Here is a 10,169-nt window from a genome sequence, read left to right as displayed (position 1 = left end):
TGATTATGTGGTCTGAGTTTGTACTCTGATTTAGGTAAGTGTTGATGGAAACAGAATATGACTTTAGCGAGAATGAGAGAAAAAATAGACAAAGTGTTAGGAAATGAGAACATATCAGTTTGAAATATATATAGAAATAAAGTTAGGTTCTACCGGTGATGCTAAAGAATCACTGCCGTATAGAAACTCGGAGACTTTAAAATCACTTTAAATCTTTGACCTAAAATCATGAACATGAATCTAGTGAGAATGATAGATAAAATATACGAAGTGTTAGGAAATGAGAACATATTAGTTTGAAGTACATATAGAAATAGGTTAAGTTAGGTTCTACCGGTGATGCTAAAGAATCACTTAAGCTTATTAGTCCGTTGTGCTGCCGTATAAGAAAGTCTGAGACTTAAAAATCACTTTGAACCTGTGGCCTTAAATCATTAACATTAATCTAGTGAGAATAAGAGAAAAAATAGATAAAGTGAAAGGAAATGAGAACATGTTAGTTTAAAATTTATGTTCAAATGGGTTAAGTTAGGTTCTACAGGTGATACTATAGAATCACTTAAGCTTATTACTCCGTTGTGCTGCCGTATATGAAACTCAGAGACATAAAAATTATTTTGAATCTTTGGCCTTAAATCTACTTAAGTAGGAGGTTCTGAAGTTGACCAAGATACTTAAATCTATTTTTATTTAATAATTTGTGCAGCATCCTTAAGATATATTGGGTAAAAGTAATTTATAAAGTTGCAATATTTTTTTTCTTAAATATTAATTTCTTGATATTTCAAGTACTTAGAAAGTATTTCCGTTAAATATCAAGAAATATTACAATTTGTAGTATTACAATTTTCTGTGTCTTCAAAGTACTCATCCATTCTTCTTATGGCAGTATCTAATCTAATCACTTGTTTTGTTAAAAAAATAAATTAAGTCATGTAAAAAAAAAAATTAATAAATTTATTAGCTCTATAATGATTTTACTTAGTCAATTTAAATTCTGCGAAATTCTACATTAGTTGATTATTTTCCACTTCCGCATCCATAATTTAAAACAGGAAAAATATTTATTATTTACATAAACGAATATAAAAATAAAAATACAGATGCATACATAAAGTATATTTAAATTAAAAAAAAAAATAAATAACAAATGAAGAAAACTTTCTGTACAGTTTTGTTTTGAAGATGGTGTTTAAATTAATTATTTATTATGCGATACGATTCTTTTCTCTGAAATTAATGAATGGAATGAGAGCGCATATTGTGAACGCTAGCGACGATGACGTTGGCTGTGACGATGACGAAGTCAACGACTACACGAGCAATGATGTTGGCTACATTAAAGCACAGAAATTCTAAGAAGAAAAATAAGAATAAGAAGAAGCTGAAGCAGAAGCAGAAGACTGGCAGGCAGACAGACGTGCCATAAGATGCTAAAGTAGTGCATTAGCTGCACATACACATGCACACATATAGGTATATATTAATGAATCCTAGTGCAAGCACAGAGTTAAATGTACGTTCATTGTGGTTTACGGGGTGTGCGCGCTACTTTATCACAAAGTGAGCAATTGCATGAATGAATGCGTGAAATCGCACTTGTTGGTTAAGGGCAATAGTTGTACGCGGGGTAGTTAGCTAAGTTTTTGTACATGTCAATTGCTTTTCCTACCTAAGTTTATATGAGTTTTTCAAACGAACGGGAGAGGTGCATGTCGTTGCCACTATAGGCGGCGGAACTGATGCTTGGTACATTGTACGCGGGGCAGTTAGCTAAGTTTTTGCACATGTCAATTGTCTTTCATACATAAGATTATATGAGTTTTCCAAACGAACTGGAGGTGCATGTCGTTGCCACTATAGGCAGCGGAACCGATGCTGCTTCTTAGTACGTGTAATTGTAATAGGCGCTGCTTCACGTACTCGACTTGTATGCCTTTAAGGCTAACATTGCTAGCGCATCAAACGGAAATATAAGCAATGTACGAATCGAACATGAATAATAAATAAATTGTTATATTTTATAAGAAAAATATAAAAGTTATGAGCTACAACACAAAAACCTACATATATTGTATAAGGAGAACATGCTTATAAGCAAGTGCACAGTATGCACAGTATGTGTTTGTGTGTGTGTGTGTGTGTAACTTTATTACCTATAAGCAACTACACAGCGGTAAAGAGGCTGTGCGCGCACATTGTATGTAGCAGAGCGTGTGAGGTGTTTGGTTTGTATTGTGTATGTTGCATATGTGGTTGGGTTAGGAAGGGGTGAGTGGGTGAGTGGGTGAGCGGTAGTGGGTGTAGTTGTATGTGAAAAATAAAATTAAAATTGCATTAGACTCAAAGGCGGGTATAGTATGAACTGAAATTTATATTTTATTACGGTCTATAGCGTTCATAAACCTTTATATAAAATATTATTTATATACATATATAACATATATTTTAAATATATACATTACAAGTAATTATATAGAAGAACGTGTGCAATTGTGTGCATGAAAAATAAGAACGTTGTAGTATAAATATCAGAAATAAAAAAAATAAAAAAAATAAAAAGGCACATGAAATAATAATAAATGAAAAGCACAAAATACAAAAAAAAAATACAAAAAAAAAGGAATTAAAAAGAAAGAAATAATCAATAAATTTTATAGAAAATTGTAGCAGAGGAAAAGTTAATTAAATAAATTATTATGTGAATGGGGTGTGCGCACACATGATGAGTAATGGAAGCATTAAGAAAATATGGCAACGATACTAGACTCATACGACTCTGATGTGATGACTATAGCTGCGTATAATGTATATGTATGTCGTTGTGTGTGTGTAGATGTGACTGCGACTGAAAGTGAAGTTAGCGGCTAAAATTAAATTAAATGAGTTAAAAGAAAAGACGTACGCGTAAATGTTTTTGTTGTTTTGAAAAATTTAATTAATTTAAAATTTACGAGCAATTTTGTTGCTTTCTTGCAAGTTCACTTATATACACACACATATATAAATATTTGCTTCACACACACACGTATACACACACGTGCCTAATACTGCAAGTACTTAAAACAGGGTTGAAGGTTTCATAAGAAAATTGATTACTTAAATGATTTTACAAAAGAATGAATTTTATTCATACTTAAGTTAATTAGAGACATTCATAAATATATTAATCAACAACATGTGAGGAACTTACACCCTAAGGTCACATGTGGGTTGCCCAATTTAAACCCAGTACAATGTAACCATATCATTGAATGTGTTTATTAGTTAGAAAAAGCACAAGAAATGCAATAAAATATGATTAAATTATAAAAAGAAAAAGTTTTTAAAATGGTTGGAATTATAAAAAATGAGCACAAAAAATTAAAACTATATTAAAATATATATAAAAAAGTTTTAATTTAAAAATGTTTAATTTTAATTACTAATCTTAAATTTTAATTTAAAAAATTTTAAATTAAATATTAATCTTAATTTTAATGTTCTATTTTAATTTAAATTCTGTGTTTAAAATAAAATTTTGAATTTTTGTTTTAATTTTAATTTTCTTTTTCTTAAAATTTTCTTTTAAATGTTCTTAAATTTTAGTTTTAAGTTATAATTTTAATTTTAAATGTTATGTTTTAAATTTGAAGTTTTAAATTTAAGTTTTAATTTTAAATTTAGTTTAAATTTTAATACTAACTATCAAAGTTTAATTCATTTTAATTTTAAATTTAATTTTAATAATTTTATTTTAAATTTTAATTTAAAATCTTGAATTTTATTTTTAATTTCATTTTATTTTTATTAATTAAGAACGACATTTATTTCTTAAGAAATTATTAAGAATTTAGAACGACATTTATTATGATTTTTAAATAGTTTTTAGAGCTCATGTATTTTAATATAATATTTAGAAATATTATTTAATTCTGTTTTCTAAAAATAAAACTCAAACTCAAACCGCTCAATGCGATATATTAATATAATCTGGTAACAATAATTATAATTGATAAAATTTGTTTTTTTATATCTTTTAACTAATTTTAATGCTTTGCTATTAAATCTCTTTATGTCCTTCTGCAAAAAAAAATTAATTAAAAAAGAGAAATGAATTTGTTTAATCATTAATTAACAGTTTGCGTGTTCTGTAATATTTTACAACTGCAATACATACATAAACATTATTTTAATTTAACGGAAGTTTTACATTTTTAAAAATCCGTTTCCGCTTACCCAATATTCACACAACTCATGCCCAGGTTAAAAATGCTTTGTGTTATTTCTCTGGCATAACTGCTTCTCAGCCCAAAATGCTGCATTTCCGCCAGCAACAAATGTACAAGAACATAGAAAGGACATAGCAAAGACATAGCATATAGGCAAATAAAATAAAAATATAAATCCTGAGGTCTCCTGAAGTATAAAATTAACAGTGAAATTGTATTGTTACGATTTGTTAATGTTAAGCATTTGCATAAAATTAAAAAACAAAAACAAAAACAAAAAACGTATTTAAACTGAAAGTAACAGGAAGCAACTAATTCCTTTCTAAATATAACACTATACTCTTAGGACACATGAATAGGATAAAATCACAAAAATAAAAAAAAAAGTGAAAAAACTATAAATTAAAATTAAAATATAAGCAAACCAAGCTTTTTTTAAAGCAAAAAGTTATAATGGCAACACTGGCAACACTAATTTACGCGAAGTTTTGCTTATAGAGAAGTCAAAATTGATGTTCGTTTCGTGCCTTAGCGAAATATGCAATTCTGTCTGCAAAGGAAAACAATAAACTACATAGTTGACCCATGCACTATGTATTGCCTACTTAGTAGTTATTGTAGCAGTTGCTTGCCTTAACGCCTGCCATTTCACCATTTTACCATTTAACTATTTTACCATTGTACCAGCATGCCAACTCAGCAACCTGTCAACAGTGTTGCCCTGCCCTACTAAGTTTTAAGTAGTAACTTTTTATGCAATTTTGACGTTCTGTGCCTACCTTTTGCTTAATGTATGAATTTCTCTACAAACGTCGACTTTATTAGTGAAAAATGTGAGGAAAGGAGCGCAAAAAAAATATTTTTAATAGTTTAAATTAAAGGAACAACATTTTTTGTTGTAATTAGAAAGTCAATCTATTGTGAAGATGCAATTTAAATGGTATAAATGACGTTCAGAGTGCGGTACTAATTTAGCGTAACAGTAGTTAAATAGTAGTTAATGGCCATTACACAGACGAATCTTTGACAATAGTAAGCTAATTGCTATAAAATCTCTCTAACTTTGGATCACAAATTCTAAATTGATCGGAAGACGCGCGAATCTCATAATTGAGTTCAGTAAAACAATATTAGTTTAGATATTTAGTTTGAAGAATAGAGTGATTCGTTGAAATCGTCGCCATTTTCAAGAAGAAGAGAAGGTCCTGATTTATTTTATAGGACCTTTGCCTTTTTGTGAGATATTCACTTACCAAAAATGATCAGCTTTTTCTAATATCTAATATAAATTGCTTTCAAAATGCTCTTGTTCCAAATACTAAAGACAATATAAATAGTTCAGACTTCTCGTTAATCTTAATCTAACCCAGACTAAGAATCGGTATTTCAAACTGCACCTGCTAGCTGCCATCTTGGAAAGTTGGTATTAAGTGATACAGAAGAAGTGAATAAATTGTAAGGTCTTCTTGTTTGTTACTATTGTGCTCTAAGATTAATAAATTAAGCAATGTTGAACATGTTAGCTCTCACAGAAAAAAAGAGGTGTAAACTCTTTTCAGTTTGTTCACAAAGGTGTCTCACGCTAATATGAATCTCAAAATAGTTTCATATGTGAAACAGTTAAGTCGTGGTATCTCAACGAATCCGCAGGGTGTAAGTGAGACTCTAACTAAAAATCATATAATATTAAACATTAACATCAATGAACTCATAGGGTTTGAATGAGTTGGTTAATTAGTCCGATTATCATTTTGACCTGACCTAATCTTACCTATTTAGGTAATTCATGTAATAATAAAACCTTTTACTAATGAACTTGAAGGACTTAAAAGAATTGGCCAAGTAGTCCGATTGTCACATTAACTTGACCTAACCGAAATATCATGTAATAATAAAAATGAGTACCAATAGGTGCTATCAGCTACATATACCAGATCATCCCTAGAATGCCTGTCAAAAAGGTAGCTTGACAAGGAAAATATTGTTAGTATGCGAAATAAAAGTTATTAATAAATAAAAATGAGAAATCATATGCCACGGTATGTTAAGGAAAAGGCCATAAAGTATATGAATAATTGAAATATAAGTCGGAAGCAGTTTTATAGCTTCACTGTGAATATAAAAAATATATTGTAAGAACAGCAATAGCAACAGGAACACTAACACTAACAACAACAACAACAACAATAACATCAGCAACAACAAGAATGCAATAACAAGCAAATAACAACTAAACGAGGCTACTCAACTTTATGTTAGTTTGGAGCCCCCAAAACAAGATGGCGTTGGCAATGCCATAAAAAATGGCATAGTAAAACACTTTGTTAATGGTTTTTTAAGTTTATTTGTTATGCAGATGAGGTTTATACATTTTTGCTTTAGATACTATTTTTAGCTGATTTTATAGTGCTTTTTAAAAAATTAAATTAAATGAATGCAATATTGCATAGTAGACAGACATATGGTGCTGGGTGGAATACTCGTAGCTGTTCCTGCCGTACTTCTAATTCTAATTTATACTCATGGACAATGAGCCTTAATAGTTTTTCATATATATTTATTTCATAAGCCAAGACCTTCTCATTACCTTCGTTGTGGTGACTGTCAAGTTGTCAGGCACTTCCAACTTTGTTTGTCGAATAACAATAAATAAAACATTTTTCTTGCTGTCATAAAAAATATGTAGAAAAAAATGATTTAATAGAGTTTTTGCTCTAATTTTATGAGCGTTTGCAGGCGATGTGCTTACCGATGTTGTGGTATTAAATTTGTTTTATTACCATAGACAACATTAGACATACACAATGACGTATATAATTTTTAGGTTTAATTTTAAAATTAGTTTTTTAATAAAAATGTTATTTATTTGCTCTTGCAGGCAAAATTGATTGAAGGTGGTCACCCTTGGATGGGCGGCGGTGCCTCTACTTCATCTGTGGCCGGTAAGTAAACCATTTAAAGTTGTCTTAGTTTATTTTTAATTTTTCTTGAGTAAAATTTTTTATTTGTGAAAGTATGCTTTGTGAAAGGTTCTTAATACAATGTTTTTTTTTGCAATATTATTTTTCATCCAACAGACAGTTATCAATACCAGTTACAATCCATGTGGCAAAAATGTTGGAATACTAATCAGCAAAACCTTGTACAACAATTAAGATTTCGTGAGCGCGGACCATTGAAGTCTTGGCGTCCGGAAGCTATGGCCGAAGCTATTTTTAGCGTTTTGAAAGAAGGTTTATCACTATCACAGGCAGCACGTAAATATGACATACCGTATCCGACATTCGTTTTATATGCAAATCGTGTACATAATATGCTGGGACCGTCTCTGGATGGTGGCACTGATCCTCGTCCCAAGGCACGTGGTCGTCCGCAACGTATTCTACTTGGCATGTGGCCGGAGGAGTTGATACGTTCGGTTATTAAAGCAGTTGTGTTCCGTGATTACCGCGAAATCAAAGATGAAATGAGTCATCCTTATGCAAATGGACAAGGACATGTGGTAGGTTTCTGTCACATTTTTTTTTGTAATGGTTATAAAATTATTTGGATGGGATTATAAAAACTTTATAATTTAAAAAAATCATTTTTATAAAATTATAATTAAAATTTTAATTTTTGTTACTATAAAAAAATTGTTTGCTGATATTTAACAACAAGTATTATTTTTGGCACTTTATTCTTTATTCTCCAAAATTTTCCCTCTGTAATACACATCATCTTAAACTTTGTTTTTTGGTATTCTTTAATTTCTTTTCAGTCTCCATATGGCACACCTGTCAATCCGGGCGCCAATGGTTATCATAATGCTGCTAAATTTGCAGCACAAAATGCCGCTTTAGCACCTCCGGATTCAGCTAGTCCACTTTCAACAATGACCGAAACCTTACGTCGTCAGATAATGTCCCAACAGCAACAGTCACCAATCTCGCAAACAATGAACATGTATAAGTCTCCAGCATATTTACAACGCTCTGAAATCGAAGATCAAGTAACTGCTGTCGCTGCTGCTGCCAAACATCAAGCTGAACGTCGCGGTTCCGAAAATATGCCCGACCTAAGTGCTTTAGGTCTAATGGGTATACCAGGACTAAATGTAATGCCAACACAAGGACAACGCAGCAGTCAAATGCACTCCAGTTCATTTGGACGTGAAAGAGAGCGCGAAAGAGAGCGTGATAGAGAACGTGAAAGAGAACGTGATCGTGAACGCGAACGCGAAAGAGAAAGAGACATTGATAGGGAACGTGAAAGAGATCGCGAGTTAAAAGAGGCCATGCAAGCACGTCAATATGGCAATCAATCACGTAGCTCTTCAGCGGGCAGCACACAGAAACAATCATTGGGCCCTAACAACAATACGATAAGTGGCGGTGGTTCAAACTTCCAACATATGAGAAACAAAGAACATCCTAGTTATGCATATAATAAACGACTCCTGGAAAGTTTACCACCGGGCATAGATTTCGAATCAATAGCAAACAACCTGCTGCAGAAATCAGTCAATAAAAGTCCAAGATTTGAAGATTTTTTTCCCGGTCAGGATATGAGTGAGCTCTTTTCAAATCCAGAAATGGCAGCTGGTGGTTCCTACTCCTCAATGCGAGACACACAATTGATGAAAATAAAACTGGAACAGGCAGCTGAGGTGCCGCATGAAGATTAAATCGGGTGCGGCTTGGGTAGTAAGCCTTCTCTAAGCTATGCAATAGGTAGAAAGTATGTTTAATGATATAACGATTCTTTAAGAAACATTTTGACTGCTATTTATCCCCAACGTTTGTAGTTTTAAGCATGTTAGTCACGTAGGTCTTTAGGTTAAAGCAATTCATATATATTACAGAAATATTGTATTTTAAGTGCGTATAAGTAATTCTTATAAAGTGAGCATTTTAGTTTTAGTTTTTTTTTAGTTTTCATAATTGATATCCTTTATATTATCCATAACAGAACATTCAGTATAAGAGTTGATACTTTCCTTTCTAATGATAAGATCTCGTTTAATTTATTCTTTAACAGTAGCAGTAAAAGCTTAAATGCCCATGAGGGCGTTCAGTTGTAGCGAACACACATTTATATGGAGAATAAAACAAGCATATATGTATACAATAAGATATTAATATATAAAACTGTAATTATATATAATATAGATATAATTAATAATAGACTTTCGCATTTCAATTTGTAGTGTAAGCCTCTAATATTGACGTCATAAAACCCTAGTAATACATTCACGTATCTTTCACAGCGTACTATACTATACTATATGTGCATCATATGTGTATCACTTGTGTGTATGCAGCATTCACATTATCACTAGAATACTTCATTAATTTTAAAAGTTCTATTGCAAAAAATATTCAAATATCCTTATAAAGCCGACAAAAGTTTGCGAGTCCTTTGGTGACTGACTCACAAAATTATAATTGTAAATAATGTACAAATTTGTTTTAGCTGTAAGCTTAAGTACATTAGTATTGTGTAAGTGTTTAGTGTAATCCTTGAGATATATATATTAGTATGTATCTGATTATTTCAAATATACATATATATTATGAATATTATATTAACTAATATATTTGTGCTAATTTATAAAAATACAATATAATTAAAAATTATTCAACAATATTATCGATATGTGAAATTTTAAATATTATACTTGAAATAAATATTTTTAGTTAATCGTAAAATAATAATAATTGATCGTCTTTTATTTATATTTTATTTAAATGGTAGAAAATCGTAAATATCGTAAGTATTACACAAAATATCAATTCAAATTCAAGGAGTTAAGATACATAAATATTATTTAAACTCCGGTTCTGGCACATATCTTCCTATTCATATTCTCCAAAACTTCGATAAAATCAAAATAACTGGACATACAAATAAAACAGAACACTTCAATTTGGTTCGAAAGTTCTTGTTGTCACTGTTCTAGTTGCAGTGTGTATGCTG

General features: G+C 30.7%; 1 protein-coding gene across 1 annotated transcript; it reads left to right on the top strand.

Moving 5' to 3' along the window:
• Positions 1-1,248: 1,248 nt before the first annotated feature.
• LOC119677282 (protein bric-a-brac 2-like) lies at positions 1,249-9,741 on the top strand. Its single transcript, XM_038088558.1, has 4 exons — positions 1,249-1,329; positions 7,090-7,153; positions 7,289-7,713; positions 7,972-9,741. Exons 1-4 carry the CDS (start codon positions 1,249-1,251, stop codon positions 8,875-8,877), a joined length of 1,476 nt encoding a protein of 491 aa, XP_037944486.1. The 3' UTR covers positions 8,878-9,741.
• The last annotated feature ends 428 nt before the right edge of the window (positions 9,742-10,169 follow it).

This window comes from Teleopsis dalmanni, chromosome 1, assembly GCF_002237135.1.
Source record: "Teleopsis dalmanni isolate 2A chromosome 1, ASM223713v2, whole genome shotgun sequence".
NCBI classification, from domain to species: Eukaryota; Metazoa; Arthropoda; class Insecta; order Diptera; family Diopsidae; genus Teleopsis; species Teleopsis dalmanni.
Note: the sequence above shows the minus strand (reverse complement) of the source record. Positions and strands in the feature narration are given on the sequence as shown.

What these genes read in the sequence shown, in the direction of transcription:
- LOC119677282 (XM_038088558.1), top strand. Translation starts at nt 1,249, where the DNA reads ATGAGAGCGCATATTGTGAACGCTAGCGACGATGACGTTGGCTGTGAC. An exon ending in ACGACTACACGAGCAATGAT is followed by an intron (nt 1,330 to 7,089) that starts GTTGGCTACATT and finishes TTGCTCTTGCAG; the next exon opens with GCAAAATTGATTGAAGGTGG. An exon ending in CTCTACTTCATCTGTGGCCG is followed by an intron (nt 7,154 to 7,288) that starts GTAAGTAAACCA and finishes TTCATCCAACAG; the next exon opens with ACAGTTATCAATACCAGTTA.